This window comes from Dendropsophus ebraccatus, chromosome 12 (assembly GCF_027789765.1).
Source record: "Dendropsophus ebraccatus isolate aDenEbr1 chromosome 12, aDenEbr1.pat, whole genome shotgun sequence".
Lineage (NCBI taxonomy): Eukaryota > Metazoa > Chordata > Amphibia > Anura > Hylidae > Dendropsophus > Dendropsophus ebraccatus.
Genome location: NC_091465.1, coordinates 68,763,094 through 68,786,759, shown reverse-complemented (window position 1 = coordinate 68,786,759; position 23,666 = coordinate 68,763,094). Strand labels below are relative to the sequence as shown.

The window sequence follows — 23,666 nt, the reverse complement described above, 5'->3', positions numbered from 1 at the left end:
GCACCACTCTCGCTCTTAATCTATGTTTTATGTATGGAGCATCGTTTGCACGTCATTTGGGCACACCCCTCCATCTCTGGATATGAAGCTGGAGGTACACACCACAAATGCCCAGCATTTGCCAATGATTTATCGCTATGTCTATCTGCTCCCCTATAGGCACTCCCCCCCCCCCTCTATAAGGCATACCATTGATTTATACTCCCACTTCAGTACTTACAAATTTGGGAAAAAGTTGGGGATTTTGTTGGTTTTCCAGAGCCTGGGTATTAGGTTTCTCATAGCTGAAGCAAGAAAAGTAACTAATGAGTGAGAGAAATGGCCTAAGAGCCTGGAAAAATGGTTAACAAAAGGGAGGGGATCATTCGGGAAAGTACTTAGTCCAAGTCGTCAGGTATAGGTGGACATTGTCACCAAACATGTGAGAGGGTTACCCGCGTGCACTTCCACCATTTGTCAAATGTTGGATACATTTTATGTAATAGAGAGGGAACATTATACCACTTAGAAGTTTATAATGTGTCTCTTGTATTTTGGAGAGTATGGATATCTTATGTAAGAAAGTGAATGCTTTATCCCAACCTATAGGAGGGATAGATCTATTTTAATCTCTTCCCCAACTGGGGACAAATGGTGGAGAAGCCACATGATAGACATTAAGAAAAAGATTGTATAAAGTAGTGCTGGGCAGAATAGGAAGCTAGAGGCGACGGGCACATCATAGCTCACACCAGACACAAAGAACGAACCTTTGGTGATCTCATAAGCATATGACCAGTCACATGCCCAGGGAAGTCTCCTAAGAGGTACATGTTATAAAGAATATGCTGGCTGTTTGTAGCATAGTAGTGTGTGAAAGTGTGTTCAGCCACTGAATAGGGTATACATGTTGGTATATACAGTAAAGAGTGTTCCCCAATCTCTGGAACCATGCAAGTTTTTTTTTTTTCTTTCTTTCTTTTAAGAAATCACACTAATGCCTAAAATATGGTGGACATACCACATTTTCTCAAGGCCTTCACAACTACTATAGACCAGAGAGAATGGGGCAGCTACAAGTTGGTAAGTGCAGTTGACTAGGCTTCTGTTCTCCTAACAGGTGAGGGTCCCAGCATTTATGGGTATGAGCAGTCTGCATATGAGGCAGACAGGCAGGCCTACCTTTACCTCACAGAAGCAATTACTATTAAATTGTACAATTCTATATAGGGTAACTGAAGTCTAAGACAACCCACCTTGTTTTCTGAATAAATAAAAGCACATCCAAAATCGAAACAGAAGACATTAAAATGATTTTTATTTTTGAGAGGCCGTATAAAAGGAAATAAGATAAATGCAACTTTACACAACAGGGATGATTGTTACATAAACACGTAAAACATACCCACCTACGAGACAAAAAAAAAAGAAAAAAAATCCCAATGGCGTTGTCGGAATTTCATGGTGAATAGCATTACTGTTTAGTAACAGCACATTTAATTACGGTTGAGGGGATCCATGTTGTATTCACAAGTGAGAACTGTGGCTGTGGCTCTTCAATGTACACTAACAAGTCTGGCTACGGAAGAAAAAGTTCATTTAGGGTGGAGAGTTCTTCAGATTAAACAAGATCACTCCATAGGAGGCTCCATCATATAGCCATTCTCTGTCGATAAGTAGCCATCTCCAGATTGCATGGACTCTTGGTCTAAATACATATCTTGGCTGGTCTCCTCAACCGGCTCCTGAATCATACCGTTATCTGGAACTCTTTCCTCCCTCTTCTCACCGCGGTCACCACGGTCTCTATCCCGTTTGTGTTCCCGGTCCCTGTCTCTATCCCGTCTACGATCCCTATCTCTATCCCGGTCCTTATCTCTATCCCGGTCTCTATGGCTGCGTCTCCTATCTCTATCCCGGTCTCTATCTTTATCCCTATCCTTTTCTCTGTCCCTGTCTCTGTCACGATCCCTACTTTTCTCTTCTGGCTCAGGTTTCATCTCCAGACCATCTAAGCCTGTATCAACTGTTTGCAAGTCTTCAACAGTAGGCTCTGCACCTTCTTGAATATCTCCTTCAATACGCTCCTCTTTCTTTTCCCTGTCACGGTCTCTATCCCGTTTCCGGTCCCTACTACGACTCCTACGTTTGCGGTCTCTTTCCTTATCCTTATCCTTATCTTTATCCTTATCCTTATCCCTACTCCTTTCTCTGCTACGTTTCCTCTCATCCTTTTCACGGCTGCGGGTCCTCCTCCTTCGTTCTCTGGAACGGCTTCGACGTCTCTCACGATCTTTATCGCGATCCCGGCTCCTGTCTCTGCGCTCTCGTTCCCTTTCTCGGTCACGATCCCTGTTGGAAGCGAACAAGCCTTCAATTAGTACGTGCATATAATGGTAAAATACAAACTGGAAACTTCCAAGTGCTAAATAAAAATTATGGTCTGTGGGATCAACCAGGCATCATATATGGGACATAGGTTTTATAGGTTGGATTTTACCTGCCTTCTTTTGATGAAATCATATGGTCAAAGCAGTGACTTATTCTACACTGCTGTAATTAGTCTACATAAGGTTAGGGTAGCTTTACACCGTATTGCAGCGGATTTTCTGCTGTGGATCAGCAGCTGATGTGATCTAAATAACTGAACACAGCATCAAATATGCTGCAGATCCGGTGTGTGTGTCTGTGTGAAGGCACCCTAACATTGGTATCTAAAGACCTTGGTTATCCAATTGTAACAAAAAAAAAAAAAAAGAACCACTCACACCAAAATGTTGAGTCTTTTGAAGACATACAGTGCTTGATCAGATAGCCAGACAAAAAAAAAAAAAAGACAAAAGCACTTGGCTTTTCTTGTGTTGGGGTGTCTAAGCTCTCAAGATTCAAACAAATGCATTGCAAAACTATAGGCGGACGTGTACAGTACAGCTTCTTACCCTGATTCAGGAGCATAACTCTTATTTCATTCCATCACTACAGCTCCAAGATGCAAACTTTAGAAATTGTATACAATTTGGGAGATAAAGCCCATGGGGTGTTCCCCTAGGCTGCAGAAGGCCAGCACAGTTCACAGACTGGGTATTTACATGTAGGCATAGGGGTGTTCGAGAAGGGGGAGAATGTTGCTGGGCTTCTGCAGCCTAGGGGAAGCCCAGTGGGCTCTCTCACTTAGCATAAACCATCTTCTAAATGTTATATTTCAGCGCTGGAGCAAGAGATTGAAATAAGAGTTATATCTCCTGATTCAGGGTGAAAAGCCCTATTGTAAGTGGCCAAAAAGTTGCTGACAGATCCACTACAAACTTGTGTCATGTACTTTAAAATAGAACTGAAACAGAATTTACCAACACAGCAATGACTAGAATACTCACCTCTCATCATATCTAGATGTATCATCTCTGCCGGAGTGCCGTATGTTAACGTCTGCTCCCCCGCGTCTGGTGCCGCCAAGCCCACCACCTAATATATTAAATAAATTGAGCATTGCAGAATATGTAACAAGTACTTCATTCTAAGTTATGTTCTGTGGTAACTGAAAATATAACTGCAGCTCGCCTTAAAACGAAAAGCAAAGAATTCTGGTGTGCAAACAAACATTCAGACAGCAGAGAATCTGCAGCCTACAGAGAAGTCAGACCCTATACAACATTAATAAGCAATTTCTATTTGATTACTGGGGAACTGGTTAAACAGCAATTGTGTAAACAATGTCCAGACTTGAGGTGCTGCACAATTTATATAAATTTTTTTGTGATTTTTTTTCCCCAGCATAGCTGATGCCATCTGTTAAAAATTGCAGCTCCTTCAAGGGACCAGGCAGTGACTGACAACAACGTTCTTACCAAGCCTGCGTGGGCGCCAGCCTTTCACAGTACGTCCTCTCTCAACATCAACCAAAACACGCCTTCCATCAATTTTCTTTCCATCTGCATGCTTGTATGCCGCTGTAACACATTGTTTCCAGAAGGGCAGAACAAGAGAAATTAGCCTAGGTGCACAACCCATCTCCCCCTCCCAGCACCTTTAAAATTTTTTACAGAATAATCAGAACAGAATACTAAATGCAGGACATTCAAGCAGTTGCTCTTCCACCTTGACCAAGGAATGATCTGGAGCCAGCAGTACCACCTCTGGCACAAATCCATTAAATATAAGTCCAATGAACTAACAGTGTTAAAGGAAGTTAGAAGTAAACATGACTTCTTAAAGCAATAGCACCACTCCTGTTCATTCACATTGATGGAGAAGAGCAGCTATAAAGGACAGGAGTGGGGCTATATTGGCAAGAAGCAAGCCATATTTTACCCAACCTCGCACAAGCTCAGTATGTAGAGGGTTTCATAGTAAAACATCCAGGTCAGTAGGTATTTCCCCAGACTACAAGAATGAGTTTCATTTTTTCCCCAGAAAATAGGAATTGATTTCTAAGTAAGCATTTCAAAGTCTTTCTGAATCCTACAACCATTATGACATCCCCCCCCCTCCATTCCACATGCTTGGACCCAGCTGAAAAGGAGAAAGTACAAGTTATAAAAAACAAAAACACAGGTTTCCTATTCTCCCTATTTAATAAAATCTGCATGTACCCACTATTGTATAGACTTTTTTCTGCGCTACTAGGGAGAAAGATACAAATCTTTACAATGATCTGTATATGTGTAAGGCAGCTATAGAGATTTACCCTTAGTGTTTGCAGGTCACACACACACACTAGTAGTGAAGAGCTACAATAATATACAGCAAGAAGCACTAGACAAGACCACTAAAATAAAGTTTAAAAAAGTTACCTGATGAAACTACTTACAAAAACTTTCAAATTACCGCCTCAAATTCAACGAATTTCATGACGATATCTTGGGAAAGTAGGATTGAATCTTGGAAGGTCCTTTAAACTTAATTTTTTTTGTGTGATCTGATGCTTTTTCTAAAGCTGAGAAAAGCTTACCTGTCTCAGCTGCTCTATATAAATCCGGTATAACCACGTAATAAGTAAATGGTCAACAGATGACAGCTGCAGAACAGGATCGACACCCGACAGCTAAGTGAGGTACAGTCTTTAAGGCCTTTCATTGCTTCGAAAACTGGCAATATCTGCCTTCTCATTGTATAAAGTCCATATAAGTCCTTTCCTCGGATTGAATAACTCGGATAACATATGGAGCAATTTCAGCCGGATGGATTTTGTTTGGCAGGAATGAACATACATACTAGCCAAACACGGTGCTTACCATTCAGTGAAAGCCAAACTATAACTTACGTGTATGCACACAGATCGACAACACCAAAATGTCCTCATCGGCATAATGTTAACACTTTATTAACTTCTACCAAGATTACCAAGCTTGGTAGATGGTAATTCCAGAGGAAGGATATTCTTTCCGGTTATATTGATCAACATACCACATGGTTAAAACTTCAGAAGTCTAACCTAAGAAGCTGGTACATACTGTGAATATTCAGAAGGGAAGCCATACCAACATTTGCAATGGGAGATCCATGTGAAAGTTTGGGAAATGTGTTAAAAGCCTATTCTTTTACTTTACAGAATTACATTATGAACAATTCCTTTCTCACAACTATTCCCTTTGAAGGCCGGAGCAAATTCAGGTGCTAGGGGATAGTAGCAGAAAGCAAATTAAAGGGATTCTCTTTTGAAGGTCATATAGGCATAAGATGTTCTGAAGCAGCTCCTGCTCTGCCAGTGCAAACTTTCCCTCAAAGAGACAATCCCTTTAACTACGGATGACAAATGTATGCCATCCATGTCACGCGACTGCTCTTAGTCTCAGTGCCAATCCTTAATGTGAGGCAGAGGCAATTCTACGTTTTAAGAGTCTATTTCCTCACTGCTATTCTCAGCCTATTACCCAAATGGCCCGTACGTGTAGAGGGAATAACTGGAGTAACTATAGTAAAAGGAAACTGCTCATATTGCAATACCTTGACAAATTTACCAATGGTGAATGTTCACCTCAAGACTATAGTATTGGCTTAGTAAAAGAATCAAAAATATGGTATGGATAAAAAGCAACACTGGAGACAGACTGCTTTCTCATAACAGGTTGGAAAAAAGAGGGAAAGTGAATAAAGGTGAAAGGGGAGGGGAAAAAAGTGCACTGGTAAAATTTGGTCAAGGATGGGGGGGTATAAAGGCTCAGAAAGTTACAAACCGAGTACCAGAAAGCCAATCAGGTTGTCGTGGTTGTAAGCTTGGACAAGGCCTTAACATTGACACAAACCTACTTCCCAAACCTACCCCTCTCCATCCAAGTAGTCTTCAGCTTCATCCTTTAAAAAAAGCGAAGATTTACCATTGCTGGTTGGCTGCCGATTCGTTATTGCCTCTATTTGATTGAAGCATCATGCGCCAATGAGAAGGCGAAAGGATGACTCCACCCACTTGCTGTGGCTTACCTGGGCCCTAGGCCTTACTTTGCTTGGTCTAGTCCTATCTAGGCCTGCATTACTGCAACCAAAGCCTACAGATCTATTTCCAAATACAGGACTATGCACTAAATCTAAAGGGCATGGAAGACGTGCTGCATACTGCAACACAATATCCTTCATGGCCGCTACCTAGACAGGCTCTATCCTAACCAGCTATTGTACACTGCCTATACTGTTACCTACATTTAGCTGACATAGCAAGAGTTGCTTCCTATATTTCCCAAAAAGACAATGGAAATGGTGTGAATCCACAATGATGGCACACCAATTTCATTGAGAGGCTGGGACAGTAGAAAGTTAGAACTTAAGCTAAATAATCTGGGTACTGTCTTTTCTGTGCTATGCTAAGTTATAACCTTAACCATAAAACTCTTTACTTTATATCTTAATGCTCTGCTTTACCTTAACCAACAAGATATAAACAACTCTGGGTTAATGATACTAAATGATTATGCACACAATGTTATTTGGAATCCATGTAGCACAGATCCCAAATATCTTGGTAATGCATTTTAACGCTGGCATGCGTTTTTTTATACTGTTATTTGCACTTTTAGTTTATGGGAAACCTGAGCATGGTCTACTGGCTGCTGTACTTTGGGCCATAAGCTGCACTACATACACTGCTTTCAGTGCTTCTAATAGAAGGGGGGAGGGATATGCATCATTTATGGTCGGTGGGAGTCTGACTTCTGGGACCCCCACTGATCTGGAAAATTAAGTCAGCCCCCTTAAGACTTTTCCTGCCAAGTAGGGCCTGCTCAACCAAAATACAGGGTACCACTGCTCTATTCAAGTGAATGGACCAGCTACAGTTGCCTGCAGAGATGGATTGCCAGGAACACTAGTGTCAAGGAAAACCTGAATTGGTATTGTGGGCTATTATTTCTCAGAATCAATGGGGCTCCTATATGTCAGAACCACGTAGAGCACAGGTGCCAAATTGCAGCTGTTGCTAGACGAAAACTCCCATTATGTCTGGACAGCCAAAGCTTTGACTTTGGCTGTTCAGGCATGATGGAAATTGTAGTTTTGTAACAGAGGACCACAGGTTTGACACCCCAGCTGTAGATTATAAGGTGATGACATATCCTAGTGATATGCCACCACCTTATATAACTCAGGAGGGATAGCACAGGATTAGCCTTACTTAGAAATCTTACCTTTCCAGTAAGTAGTGCTGGTAAGTAATTATGGGTATGTTACCCACAGAAACCAGAAATATGAGCAGAAGTGAAGCTTAATGACCAAATCAATAGCCTGCAGCTATTACTAAAATAAAATGTCTATATCATGTCTAGCTTTAGATGTACAATATGCTACTGCAAGCAGACTGTTCTGTGTAGATATAACTACATGTGCTCAGCTAACACTTATAATTATTTAAGCATAAAAAAATGGAGAATATTTGCCGATGTACCTCAATATCTTGTGTTTCTACAGAACATGCATTAGAAAGCTTGCAGTAGCTTATACTACAACTACCAGTCTCTCTCTATGGGATGTACCCATAAAGCCCAATCACAGGGTATATTCCCAAAGCTGAATTCTTTAAGATCTCCCAGAATCAATATTTCTCACCTACTAATGATAAGTGATAAATCTGACTCCTGGGGGCCCCACCAATTATGAGAACAGGAGTTTGGTGTACCCACGATCCCCAAGACGACCAAGACTCTGAATAAAGTGGCAGCACAGGCACACCAGACCACCGCTCCATTCATACCTCTGCCCACAGTGAAGATAATTGAAAACTGGCGGGGTTTCCTATACTGGGCCCCCCTGGAATCAGATATCCTATGGATAGGTGAAAAGTGTTGAATCTGGGAAACCCCCCTTAAACAGAGCTGTCCGGTCTCTTACCTTGTATCAGAGTAATTAGCTCTGAATTGCTATTGGTTTTGTACAAAGCTGCTTAAAAGGTTCCAAGATCTGAAGAGTCCCACTTTCTCACCCCCACACAGTGAGACAGCTCCCCCAGTATACAGATTCATAAGCCATCACTCAGGGCAGGTGGAGAAAGCAGGACCAACACAGAATCTCTCCCACTATGTATAGGAGACCGGACAGAGCTCCTTTAAAGTGTAACTCCACCCAAAACAAAACCTGTGACATCAAATTAAAGTAAAACTGGAAAGCTAGTGACTCCCTTGTATATCCCCTCGTCCTAGCTTACCTTACTAAATGTTACTGAAATATAAGCTGTGGAATCATACCTAGATATCAGGTATATGCTACGTGAACAAAGTAAATCTAAGTGTCTGCCCAAGTGAGCCCAATATAACGTGTAATAGCTGAATTATACTTTGGGTGGAGTTACACTTTAAAGGGGTTATCCAGCGCTACAAAAACATCTCCACTTTCTTACAGAGACAGCACCACTCATCCAGTTTGGGTGTAGGTTTTGCAACTAAGTTCCATTGAAGTGAATGGAGCTTAATAGCAAACCACACCTGAACTAGAGACAAGAGAGCTGCTGTCTCTAGAAGAAAGTGGCCATGTTTTTGTAGCGCTGGATAACCCCTTTAACAATGTGATACGCACTGTGTTCTGATATAAATGGCTGATATTCTAAGGAGTTCACTATTGTTACTACTGAGGCATCTGCTTACCTGCACTCCCTACCAGACATAGTGGTGTGTGTGTGTTTAACAAGTGTTTATGACTATTGAGCTTTAATAACACCTAGTCTGATGTTTAATCCGCCTCCCTGTGTGTGTGTGTAAATGCTGCAAAGTCTTACCCATCATACAAACCCTTATACCAACCATACAATGAGATGTTGTAAAGGGGAGCATTAGCATCAGCTGCAAGCCAGCAGTGGCAATTGCCATCACAATGGTGGCTGCAGTGGCAATAAGAACACAAAATTAATACACCCCACTCACAATGGACGTTGTACAGATAGTTTTTAAAAAAAGTATAACATTTTACAGAAGATGGGCAACAGATAGCTACTATAAAAGGTCATAAAACTATGGCCACCAAGTGGAGTCTGGAGAAAGGAACAAACATGTAATTTATTATTGTGAACTCCAACTTGTCTTACTATTCAATGCCATAGGGAACAGAATCCATAAAACTAATGTGGATTTACTGCTTTGAAAATGTACTTAATTCATGGCATTAATAACTTAAATTGTTGCCCATCATAATCTGTCAGATCACAGTAGGACCCGTGTTTCAGTAATCCCAAATTTATGTTATTCTAATAATACATGAAACTCCCTTAACCCCTCTTCCTCCCATAAAAACTAACCACTGTCCTTCAAGTACAGAATATAAACTATATGAAAACAGAGGATCTAATGGTAACCTGATGGGTAGACTGTTAAAATACACAATGTATAAAACAAGAGATTAACTGGTACTATACAAGTACAAGGTGTTGCGGGCAGCAGTGGGATTAGTGGAATTCGGGTACCCACATAATGCAGTAACTTACCTTCTGGACACAGCCCTTAAAGTTAAGGGCATTTTATTTATTTACACTGACAAACATATTAGAGAATAAAATTATTAGAAGGAACTTACAGTGCATGTCTCGCTCGTGCTCATACTCTATAAAGGCATATCCACGGGGCTTTCCTGATCTCTTGTTATATACCATGTGAATCTGTATTTTTGGAAACAAAACAGATGTGTGTTATATTACAAAGCCCTTAGGCCACATCTAACAATAAACCTGAGCAACATGGCTAAAATTATGGCAAAGGACTGTACAATAATACAGGCAATGCGCACTAAGGGTGTTTTTGCTAATACAAGTAAAGTACGCAGTGCATTTCCCAAATACTGCATCTGAGGATACAAGGTTTTTGACGTTTTTTTTTTCTCAAGTAAACAACTTGTGACTTCAGACACATCATGAACTGGTGGAGGTCTGGGCTCTGGGTGTCCAGCTACTGTATGTCAAACAGACGGACCCTGTCCTTGATTCAAAGTAGAGAAGTGGCTAAACAGAAGTTAAATGTTAAAAAGTTAATGCTTGTGTATTCGTACACTACTTTGAAATGGTCAGGCCTAACAAACACACACAAGATTACTGAAGCAACCCAACAGCACCCAGCTATTGAGCCAAGGTGATAAAAGTAGTCTTCTCCCTTTATTTACTTGGGCATGGCAATGACTAAACTGAGGCCAAAGGGTTGGTAACAGAGCTATCAACCATTAGATCAGGGTATAATATACAGCTGGGGGTGTTCTGGCCAAAACACTGTACGAGTTACTTGGGTTTCAATTAAAAAGATGAAAGTAACATGCGTTATAGAGGACATGATATAGATGCAAAACAGTCATCTACGAAGAGAGGACTCAGGATAATGCTTTCAAGTCTTTGATATAAACCTTCAGATAAATTATAAAAAACACTAAACAATAAAAGCAAGGGAGATAGGACAAACACACACCCGTTTGATAGGTCCATATACTTCAAACTCTCTTCGTAGCTTAGATTCTGTGGTGTCGTAGTTCTGAAACAGAATCACACATGGGATTAAGAGTGGCCAAACACACAAAAATTTATAAGACATTGCTGTCAGTAACCACTGGAATCTAGTATAAAATCATGGGGTGTGCTCTTTTTATACATCACAAAAGCCCCACTAAAATGCTAATAGATACAAGAAAGTCAACAACGTCTTGAATTACTACACAGCACGTTCATTCTAGTCTGTTACTGACAAAATTATCACATCAATACTCATCAGGGAAGTAGCCATTGATACCTACCACTCTAGCAACAAACAGCGTTTTGAAGGCGTCTCCTTGAGCATTTGGATCATTGTGAGGATCCCCTGGTTGTAAAAAAACAAAAATAGTTACTTAGTTTTCACGCCAAAGCAAAACATTTATTGTAAGTTCATAGTTAACAGCAAACAGCACAAAAGCCAAGAATAATTCCGGTGAGTGATCTCTCAAACACTTACAGACTTTAAGCTCATTTTCCACTTCTTGCTGTCTTCTCTCAATCTTCTCTCTCCTCTGTGCAGGGGAAAAAAGTTTGAAATATATAGCAAGCCTGACATTTACAAGAGATTGTGCTGCAAATAACTCCAAAGATACACAGACACCACATTATCACCAGACAGTACATCGCTCATTCAGTTACAGTATAGGAAGACAGAAAACCGACGGCCAAAGAGATGGCGTCACTATGTCCTTTGCACACTGCCACGGCTTTAAAAGAAGTTGTCTCATGAAGTCAATGGGAAACTAACAACGTTTATGCCCATCTTTATACATATAGAAGTACAATTTATTCTATTTTGTTCTTTTCTCTGCACTTTTAATATAGTTGGGTGGGAAAGGCATGACATTGTGCGGAACAGGTTTATATGCCATTTTTAGGGCACAAGGACATCACAGACGGGGTTCTGTGGACTTTAGCCAGCCCTGTATTTGAATGAGTCATTTGCTGGGGGGGGGGGGGGGAGCAAGGAGGGACACATTGGATGAGACAATTCCTTTAAGTGTCTGTGACACGTTACACATTCCCAGAATACTCTGAGGCTGCTAAACAGGAGCATTAAGAGCGGAATCATCTTCTACTATATATTACAGTGATATAGTGACTTAAGGCCTCTACCTTTCTCTCCATCCGCTCATCACGGGTCTCTGCTCTTGTAGGTGGTGGGGCATCTCTGGGGTCCTGTGAGTAAGAGCATACAGAGTAAACAGGAGTCACAAAACAGAATACGAAAGTGAAAATATTAGTAAAAAGAACAATTTCTCACCTCAAATTCTCTTATGTAAGGAGCTATTCCACTGTATGGTTGATTGTGGTGCTTTTCATGAGGTAGTTTTTCCAATGGTGGCAAGTATGGAATTGGATCTCTCGGAGCAAACAAAGCCAACAAGTTGGGGGGCAAAAACTGCGTCATTTTGAAGACCTGGAGAAAGAAAATTGTGTAAGACCAATAATCCTAACAATGAGCAACGCACAATGAGTGACAGAAAGCGGCCTAACTATACCCTTGTTTTATATCTTCTCTTCATCAATTAAAACAAGCAGGTAGACTTTGAGGCTAGAGCCAGACAATATACTATTCATCGCTATGAAGCCTAAATGCCTCTCTCCTAAAATCTATAGGTTTCTTTATTAAAAAAAACAACTTAAAAACTTAAGCCGCGCACCACTGACCAGACACTTGCGCTCTGGTCCTTACATATCTGCACTAAAGAATACAAGAGCGATGGTCACTGTGCTAGAAAGTAATTTAATTGGATATACTGAAGGGAGCAGATCATTACTCTCTGGACTATTATAGAATATTTCAGTGTATATGTAGACCCAATAACTCAAGCACTAAGTGGATAAAGCCCCATAATGGACTAAATGAATGACATATGTACACTATTAAAGAAGTCATTTTAAAAACCTGACAGCTGGCAGAGAGGGAGGGGGGCACAAATAAGAAACCACTGCTTTCCTCTCCACATGCCTGCGAAATGGCCCAGGACCCCGATGACGTCACAACTCGTGGGAAAATACCGACCCGGCTCTGCCAATCGGTGACTGGAGCTGTGTCCCACACCAGTCAGACAGGCTGAGCAGCCAGGCCATCAACTGGGTTGTGACGTATGCAGTGCCAGAGATCCGATGCCGGAGAGCCACAGGGACAGGAGTGTTTATTATGTTCCTCCCCTGCCTTAAAAATAGTCCCCAGTGCTGGACTTCTCCTTTAACCTCTTAAGGACCCATGACGTACCGGCACGTCATGGATCACTGTCACTTAAGGACCCATGACGTGCCGGTACGTCATCCCTTTAAACGGGCGCCGCGGCCGGCCGGGTCCCGATCGGGGGAGATAGCCTGCTATAATACATAGCAGGCCATCTCTCCCTGTCGGCATGGAGGGTTGTTAACCCCCCCCATGCCGACGATCGCCGCTATTGGCTGATAAGCCCATAGCGGCGATCGGAACCTTTCCGGGCCATCGGTGGCCCGATGACCCGGAAAAAAATGGCGGTCGGTGCTGTCCGAGGACGGCACCGACCGCCATTACTGTAAAAAGTAATGGTGGTCACGGTACCACCGTCCCGATCGCCGTGAACGGCCGGCCAGCCGGCCGGCCGTTCACGGCGATCAAAGTCCCCACAAGTAATAAATACCTGCTCCGGACCCCTCAGGTCCGGAGCAGGTATTTGTACATTACTCACCTGTCCCGGGGTCCTGATCGGCGTCTTCCGGGTTCCCGGCGTCCACTTCCTCTTGTTGGGACTTCGGCTTCTTCCGTGAGTCCCGATCGTCTCTTTCCGGCTCCAGCGTCGTCTATTTTCGTATTTTTCCGGCTCCAGCGTCGTCTATTTTCGGATCTTGCGCTCTGCTGCCCCCTAGCGGCTGATAAGTGTAATACACGTATCAGCCACTACAGGGATGTTCAGAATGTAGTAAAAAAAAAAAAATTTTTTTCCCAATTTTTTTTTTTTCTATTTTCCGCACCCTATCGCCGCTGAGTGTTGATCAGCATTGCACGAAAGTGCGCTGCTAATCAGCAACTCCTCCTTTTTGGCGTAGGGTGTTTTTTTTTTATATCCTACTGCCACGGTCTGCTTATAAGTGCCGAACATAAGTGCGGCATTCATCAGCAACACCATTTTTGGCGTAGGTTTTTTTTGTATACTTACTGTAAAAAACACGTAAAAAAACACTACATTACACCACACTACATTGAATAAAGTTTTACACTACACCACTACATACCCTATATACCAATCCCCATATAAAGATGGCCCCCAGGGTGTTTTCGGTATCGGACGCATACGTTATTATTGCCTCCGACACCGAAACAGCCAGTGAGGATGAATTGGGGGTCCTTCTTTCCTCCATTCATCCTCATCCTCCTCATCATCCAGTGACGTGTCTGGGAGTAGCGTAGCGTACGCTGCCCCCCAGACACGTCTTTTCCGCCAGTACCGTCCCAATAAGAGATGACGGTATGGCGTGAAATTCTACAAACTCTGTGAGAGTACCTCAGGGTACACTTACAGATTTAGGGTACGTGCACACTGCGGAATGGCGAAGGATAACCCTTCGTGCATTCCGCAGCTGGCACCCGCCGGCGGACTGATGCAGGGGCGCGTCTCCGCCTGTGTCATAGACTCTATCCTATGCATGGGCGGATTCCATTATCCGTCATTCCATCAACACGTTGGACGCAGAGCGGAATCCGCCCGTGCATAGAATGGAGTCTACGACACGGACGGAGACGTGCGCCTGCATCAGTCCGCCGGCGGGTGCCAACTGCGGAATGCACAAAGGGTTATCCTTCGCGATTCCGCAGTGTGCACATACCCTTAGAGTGTATGAAGGAAGGGACACTCGAATCCAGCCGCCAGATGCCCCCCCCCCCATCCTCGGAGTTAGTGGGGAGATCGTCCGGGAACTGATCTTCCCACTGCTGGATAAAGGTCACCACCTGTACGGGGATAACCTTTATACCAGCACCCCCTCTTCCGGTCCCTCGCTGCCCGAGCTACTGTAGCTTGCGGCACGATCCGAACATATCAGAAGTAGTAATAGAGCCCTAATATTTAGCAGCCATGGAGCGGACCCAGCGCTTCTGGATATGTGGGACCCCGGATCGCACCAGGACAACATTTTCCAGGTGACGTCCCCCACACTGGAGAACAGGAGACCCCAGAAGAAGTGCAGAGTGTGGGGTAACAGGGGGATCAGGAAGGACACCATTTACCAGTGTGACACCTGTCCTGATCCCCCCGGCCTCTGCATACTGGATCGCTCCAAGGCGCACTACACGTCATTGGGGTTCTACATTATCTAAATTCTGTCCCTTATTCCTATTTCAGGGGTCACGTTGATCCAGGGATTATTCTGATCGCCATTATGGAGTCGGGAAGGAATTTTTCCCCTGTGATGAGGCTACTGTCGTCTGCCTCACGAGGGGTTTTTGCCTTCCTCTGGATCAACACAGGTTGAATTTGATGGACACCTGTCATTTTCCAACCTTATAAACTAATAATTGGCCTAATACCCCCAAATAAATTAGAATTGTCCCTTTTCCCCAGCTAAATAGGTATGGCTGCCATTCCCATTAGAGGAGGCCATGATGCAATTACAAAGCCTCTGTGCGGCCAGGACAGTAGAAACCCCCCACAAGTGACCCCATTCTGGAAACTACACCCCATAAGGAATCTAACAAGTGGGGCAGCGGGTATATGGCCCCCTGGTGACGGCCACATTTGGGACGTGAAAATGAAAAAAATGGTATTTTTTATTTTCACGGCACATGTCCTACACATGTGCCCATCACTAGTGGGGTCCATATGCTCACTGCACCCCTTGTTAGATTCCTTATGGGGTGTAGTTTCCAGAATGGGGTCACTTGTCGGGGGTTTCTACTGTTCTGGCAGCACAGGAGCTTTGTAATTGCGACATGGCCTCCATCCCCCATTCCAGCCTCTAAATGGCGCTCTGTCCTTTTGGTGACTTGCCCTGTGCCCATATGGCAAATTATGTCCACATGTGGGGTATTTTCGTACTCAGGGGAAACTACCCTACACGTTTTGTGTTCATTTTCTTTTTTAACCCCTTGTGGAAATGGAAAAAAATCAAGGCTAGACCAACATTTAGTGTAATTTTTTTAAAATTTTTACTCTAAATCATTGATCTTGTCTTGATTTTTTCATTTTCACAAGGGGTTAAAAGATAAAAAAAAACACAATGTGTAGAGCAATTTCCCCTGAGTACGGAAATACCCCACATGTGGACATAAAGCGCCATGCGGGTGCAGGGTAAGCCTCCAAAGGGAAGGTGCGCCATTTGGTTTTTGAAGGCTGGATTTGGATGGAATGGATTTCGAGGGGCCATGTTGCATTCAAAAGGCCCCTGTGTTGCCAAGACAGTTAAACCCCCCACAAGTGACCCTATTATGGAAACTACACCCCTCAAGGAATGTAACAAGGGGTGTAGTCAGCATATGGACCCCACTGGTGACGGGCACAAATGTGGAACAATGTGGCGTGAAAATGAAATATTAAATTTTTTACACTATAATGTTGGTCTAGCCTTGAATTTATCATTTTCACAAGGGGTTAAAAGAGAAAAAAACACACAAAATGTGTAGAGCAATTTCCCCCGAGTCCGTAAATACCCCACATGTGGACATAAAGCGCCATGTGGGTGCAGGGCAAGCCTCCGAAGGGAAGGAGCGCCATTTGGATTTTAGAGGTTGGATTTGGCTAGAATGGATGATGAACGCCATGTCGCATTTACAGAGCCCTTGTGCTGCCAAAACACTGTAAAACCCCCACAAGTGACCCCATTCTGGAAACTACACCCCTCAAGGAATCTAACAAGGGGTGCAGTGAGGATATGGACCCCTGGATGACGGGCACATTTGTGCCATGAAAGTGAAAAAATGAAAATTTTCACTTTCACGTCACATTTTTCCACATTTGTGCCCGTCACCAGTGGGGTCCATATGCTCACTGCACCCCTTGTTAGATTCCTTGAGGGGTGTAGTTTCCAGAATGAGGTCACTTGTGGGGGGTTTCCAGTGTCTTGGCAGCACGAGGGCTCTGTAAATGCGACATGGCCCTTGAAATCCATTCCAGTGAAATCCAGCTTCCAAAAGCCAATTGGCGCTCCTTCCCTTTGGAGGCTCGTCCTGCGCCCGCTTGGCACTTTATGTCCACATGTGGGGTATTTCCGTACTCGGGAGAAACTGTGCTACATGTTTTGTGTTTTTTTTTTCCTTTTATCCCTTTGTGAAAATGAAAAATTGAAGGCTAGAACAACATTTTAGTGTAAAAAATACTTTAGTCTTTTTTCAAGCCATATTGTTTGGAAAATCTGTGAAGCACCTGTGGGGTCCAGATGCTCACCGCACCCCTTGTTACATTCCTTGAGGGGTGTAGTTTTCTAAATGGTGTCCCTTTAGGGGTGTTTTTTAGGTTTTGGCACCCCAGAGCCTCTGCCAACCTGAAGTGGTACAGTCAAAAATGACCAAAAATAACGGAGCCATTGAAATTCACTAGGCGCTCCCTTATATCTGAGGCTTGTGGTTGCGTCAAATAGCGCAATAGGGCCACATATGGGGTATTTCTATAAACTGCAGAAATGGGGCAATCAATATTGGGGTGCATTTCTCTGGTAATAGGTTTATAATTATGAAAAATATTGGATTACAATAAAATCTCTGCACAGAAAATTAAAATTTTCAAATTTCTTACACACTTAGCTTTTATTTCTGTGACTCCCCTAAAGGGTTAAAAAACTTTCTGGATGTGCTTTTGCAGAGTTTAGGGGGTGCAGTTTCTGAAATGGGGTGCTTCGTGAGGCTTTCTAACACACAGTCCCCTCAAATACACTTTAAACCTGAACAGTTCCCTAAAAATATCTGATTTTGAAATTTTACTGAAAATTTGGAAATTTGCTGCTAATGTTTTAAGCTTCCTATTGTCTAAAAAAAATGAAATATAGTTTAATAAATGCCGCCAACATAAAGTAGACATGTTGCTAATGCTATTTAATATATAATTTATGTGGTATAACCATTTTCTGTATAAGCAGAAAAGTTTTAAAGTTGGAAAAATGCATTTTTTCACAATTTTTCACGCTATTTTGGGTTTTTTCATAAAGATTCGTTATAAGTATCGACTCCAATTTACAAGAAATGTGAAGTACAATATGTCACGAGAAAACAATCTCAGAATCAGCCGGATAGGTAAAAGCATCCCGAAGTTATTAATGAATAAAGTGACACTGGTCAAATTCATAAAATTTGCTCCGGTCCTTAAGGCCATTTCAGGCTCTGTCCTTAAGGGGTTAAGGGTCCATTTACACAGAAACATTATCTGCCAAAGATTTGAAGCTAAAGTCAGAAATAGACTATAAACAGAGAACGGGCCATAAAGGAAAGCCTGAGATTTTTCCTCTTTTCAAATCCATTCCTGGCTTTGGCTTCATCTTTGGCAGATAATCTTTCTGTGTAAATGGACCCTAACTTGATTTACTAAAGCAGAGTGGGGAAACCCACAGCCCTCCATGATGGGAATTCTAGTTATACAACAACTGGAGGGCCAAAGGTTCCTCACCCTGTCAGCAGAGCACACCTTGTGGCCTGAAGCTAAATAGACAAGGTAACACCACACAGTTAACTACAGGTGTGAGGAAGGTGGGTTACACACCTGCTCAATCCCCCTCCACTGCTGTTCTGATGGTCCCAGCTTATCCACACTTTGTAGTCCCATTTCAACACAAGGAAATCCCTGCTCAGGACATTCACCACTGCGCTCAGTAAGTGGCTGTGTAGGGATTTCCTGCACATTCAAATGGGACTAGAAAGGAGATCAGCCAAGACCCAGGCACCTTTAAAGCAAATGTACCATCAGGTACATTGCTATGATTTTTTTTTTTAAATTGCCTTCTGATTACCATGCTCGGTGCTGGTCCATTCGGGAGCACCAGCCTGCTCCGGAGCACTGGGGGCAAGCCCACCGACTCCAAATGTGGCGATGTCCCTCCCCAGCCATGTCACAGAGGAGAGGGGGTTTTGTCACACTAGACACCAGCAAGCGGGCCTGCCTCCAGTGCTACGGGGTGGGCCAATGCACCCAAAAAGACTGGCACTGAGTGCGGGAACAGGGAGGCATTAAAGGGGTTGTCCGGCGATAAAAAATTATTCACAGAATAACACACATTACAAAGTTATACAACTTTGTAATGTATGTTATGTCTGTGAATGGCCCCCTTCCCCGTGTTTCCCCCCACCCACGCTAGACCCGGAAGTGTGGTGCATTATACTCACCGCATGTCGTGTCGTCCACGGTCTCCGATCGTCAGCAGTGACGTCTTCTTCGTGAGTCCGGCGGATCTTCCCGAGTGCTGGCCGCCCTCTGCAGCGTCATCCGAAGCTCAGCCGCGATTGGCTGAGCATAACTGTGCTCAGCCAATCGCGGCTGAGCGGCTGATGACGCGGCCACGTCATCAGCTGCTCAGCCGCGATTGGCTGAGCACAGTTATGCTCAGCCAATCGCGGCTGAGCTTCGGATGACGCTGCAGAGGGCGGCCAGCACTCGGGAAGATCCGCCGGACTCACGAAGAAGACGTCACTGCTGAGGATCGGAGACCGTGGTCGGCACGTGACAGGTAATGTATAGCGCACCACACTTCCGGGTACACGGGTGGGGGTGGTGGGACACGGGGAAGGGGGCCATTCACAGACATAACATACATTACAAAGTTGTATAACTTTGTAATGTGTGTTATTCTGTGAATAATTTTTTTCGCCGGACAACCCCTTTAAACAAAAAAAGGACTTTGCCACCGACATCCTAGCACCAGCGCCGATCCATTAAGGTAAAAAAAATAAATAAATAAAAAAAAGCGCACCAATGTACCTGATGGCACATTTGCTTTAAGACATTAGGGGCGAATGTTCAAGCAGGTGTGTATCCCTGGCTTTTTTTTTTTTCAATCCACCTAAGAATGTATTTAGTGTGCGTTCACACATACAGGATCAGCAGCAGATTTGATGGCGCAGATTTGATGCGGTGTTCAGTTATGTAGATGAAATCTGCTGCGGATCCTGTACGTGTGAACGCACCCTTAATTTATTTTAAGTATTGCTAAAGCTTTGGCTGTCCGGGCATGATGGGAATTGTAGTTTTGCAACAGTTGAAAGGCCTGAGTTTGACACCCCTGTTCTAAGCCAAAAGTAGGAAACCTTGGCCCTCCAGCTGTTGCAAAAACTACAAATCCCAACACTTTGGCTGTCCAGGAATGATGGGAGTTGCAGTTTCACAACAGCTGGAGGTCCAAAGGTTCCCTTTATCTGCTCTAGGCCCATTGTCCTGTGCAGAACAGCACCACCACATGTATACAGCAGTGTACAGCCCATATACTACAGAGTGTACAGCCCCAGCACATGTATACTACAGAATATAGTGCATTTATACTAGTGTACAGCCCCAGCACATGTATACTACAGAATATAGTGCATTTATACTAGTGTACAGCCCCAGCACATGTATACTACAGAGTGTACAGCCCCAGCCCATATACAGAACAGAATATAGTGCATGTATACTACAGTATATAGTACACAGCCCCAGCGCATGTATACTACAGTATATAGTACACAGCCCCAGCGCATGTATACTACAGTATATAGTACACAGCCCCAGCGCATGTATACTACAGTATATAGTACACAGCCCCAGCGCATGTATACTACAGTATATAGTACACAGCCCCAGCGCATGTATACTACAGTATATAGTACACAGCCCCAGCGCATGTATACTACAGTATATAGTACACAGCCCCAGCGCATGTATACTACAGTATATAGTACACAGCCCCAGCGCATGTATACTACAGTATATAGTACACAGCCCCAGCGCATGTATACTACAGTATATAGTACACAGCCCCAGCGCATGTATACTACAGTATATAGTACACAGCCCCAGCGCATGTATACTACAGTATATAGTACACAGCCCCAGCGCATGTATACTACAGTATATAGTACACAGCCCCAGCGCATGTATACTACAGTATATAGTACACAGCCCCAGCGCATGTATACTACAGTATATAGTACACAGCCCCAGCGCATGTATACTACAGTATATAGTACACAGCCCCAGCGCATGTATACTACAGTATATAGTACACAGCCCCAGCACATGTATACTACAGTATATAGTACACAGCCCCAGCACATGTATACTACAGTATATAGTACACAGCCCCAGCACATGTATACTACAGTATATAGTACACAGCCCCAGCGCACGTATACTACAGTATATAGTACACAGCCCCAGCACATGTATACTACAGTATATAGTACACAGCCCCAGCACACGTATACTACAGTATATAGTACACAGCCCCAGCACATGTATACTACAGTATATAGTACACATCCCCAGCACATGTATACTACAGTATATAGTACACAGCCCCAGCACATGTATACTACAGTATATAGTACACAGCCCCAGCGCATGTATACTACAGTATATAGTACACAGTATATAGTACACAGCCCCAGCGCATGTATACTACAGTATATAGTACACAGTATATAGTACACAGCTCCAGCACATGTATACTACAGTATATAGTACACAGTATAGTACAGAACACTGCAGGTACAGGGGTAAGCCCGCGCTGCTGTTATACCGGCCACCTCCGGGCTCCTACGAGGCGCCAAGCACCTCAGCACACTAGGCCTCAGCCGGCGCGCTCTCCTTCCTGCAGCTCCCGGCGTATCCTGCCCCAGTACTGCGGCCTATACAAAAAGGCCGGCACCCCTTCATCTACCCCCGGCTCTTACCGAGGCGCTGTCCGCTGTGCAGCCGCTACAGCTCCGCTCTCCTCCTCAGCGCTCTCCCGCACTAGTCTTCCGTCTGGCAGTACTGCTAGGCCGCACGGCGTGTGAATAGGCCTCCAGGCGTCATGCGCGCGAATCCATCCGCCAACACAAAAAAAAAAAAAACCACACAGCCCTTTCAACGAAGCCACGCCCCCTTCCCGTCGGACCTACAGAGAAGAGATCTCCCGGCTGTGTGTATTCCTCCGCTGTGGTGACGTAGTGCCTGAGCGGCTCGCGCTCCGGGTCGCTCTGTGATTGGTGGAGCGGTGTCTGCCGGGTGCTCGTGCACTACTCCACCGGTGGCTTAGAGTGGGAGATTTTGATGGCATTTTAATGTATTTATTTGCTTTACATTATGTTTTATTTTTTCCATAAAATCTTTTTACTTATTTTTTGGCAATTTTTAAGTGTTTTGAAGCGTTTACCTGAAGAAAAAAAAATCTTTGCGTCTGAAGCAGGTGTATTATGCTATGTTTTATGCTATGCATATTTCAAGGCGTAAGTACACCTATTGAATTTAATGGGAAATGGCGTGACGTCCATGAGGTGCCCAGTATGCACAGAATACCGCCATTATATATGTAAGACAATGCCATGGAATTTTTTTCACGTTTTTTTTCCATAGGTTTTTATGCATTTAAAACCTTTTAAATGCGCACAGAGATCTGATCTGCATACAACCCTTGTGACATGCTCCAAAAAGTCACCATGAAACCAAAAATAAGCATGAAAAAGGCCCCAAAAGGCAAATAAAAGCCATTTTGAGGCTTGTTATACCTGTAAAACAAGGACAGTTTTGAGCCTTAGGGCGGGTTCACACTACGGAATCTGCACTATAAATTCTGGTGTATTCCGTCGCTTGTTCGCGGCATCGCACATATCCATCCATCCCATAGACTGAATTCTATGGGCGGGCGGATTCTGCCTTCCCCCGAAAGAATCGACGTGACAAAACTTCCGGCGGACAGTGGAATTTGCCCGCTCATAGAATTTAGTCTATGGGACGGGCAGATATGCACGCAGGTACGAGCGACGGAATCCACCGGAGCTTATCCAAGCGGATTCGGTAGTGTGAACCCACCCTCAAAGCGAACCAGTCACATGACTGTGCTGATATTGTTCCCAGCTGCACAGTATAGCTCTACTGTGCAGCTCCCCGAGGACACCAGCCATGTGTGCAGCGGTAGCATCACATCGAGGAAAACGTTTTATTCTGGCACAATAGGCCGGGAGGGGGGCAGCAACTAGTCACTCGGGGGATGGGAGCTTCCTGTGACTAGTCACCACTCTCTGCCTGTTAGTGCGCAGCGCAGGGATGATTGACAGGCAGCGAGGCCTGTTCGGGCATTTTTGTGGGCTTGTGGCAGGAGCAGATAAATAGTTGCCGGTAATATCCTAGTTAGAAATAACCCACTGAATAACATATACTTGGAGAGTGGAAAAAAAGCTATTACTGCATAAAAGTAATACATTTACCCCTTTAAAACAAAACAAGAAGCTTACCCAGATGTATAAAAAGCAAGATTGGCACTTTTGGTTAAAGAAGGGAATCACAAGAATTAAAGGGAACCTATCAGCCTTTTTTAGACAAAGGCAGACAGATAAAAGACACAAAGAAAGGACACAAAGACAAGACCACGACAATCAGTACAGACACAAGTGGAGACACAGAGGGAGAAACACAAGAAATAAAGAAGAAAGGAAGACCGAAGAAAATAACATAGTAGTTAACATCTCAGATCGGACTTTAACAACAGAAGAGTATATAGTACTGAACAAAGGATTAGGCTTTGTGCCAACATTTGAGAGGTCCCTGTTTGACTTTGAGATTGACTTTTTCAGGTTTTGCAGGACACTGAGACTAAAAATGTTTTTCTTTGATAT

The 23,666-nt window shown here is 43.7% G+C and overlaps 1 protein-coding gene across 1 annotated transcript; it reads right to left on the bottom strand.

The window, feature by feature from the left end:
- Positions 1–1,280: 1,280 nt before the first annotated feature.
- Positions 1,281–21,908, bottom strand: SNRNP70 (small nuclear ribonucleoprotein U1 subunit 70). Its single transcript, XM_069949063.1, has 10 exons — positions 21,744–21,908; positions 12,165–12,320; positions 12,017–12,079; positions 11,358–11,412; positions 11,161–11,225; positions 10,839–10,901; positions 9,964–10,045; positions 3,825–3,926; positions 3,354–3,441; positions 1,281–2,331 (listed from the first exon to the last, which is right to left on the bottom strand). Exons 2-10 carry the CDS (start codon positions 12,309–12,311, stop codon positions 1,611–1,613), a joined length of 1,386 nt encoding a protein of 461 aa, XP_069805164.1. The 5' UTR covers positions 12,312–12,320; positions 21,744–21,908; the 3' UTR covers positions 1,281–1,610.
- Between the last annotated feature and the right edge of the window lie 1,758 nt (positions 21,909–23,666).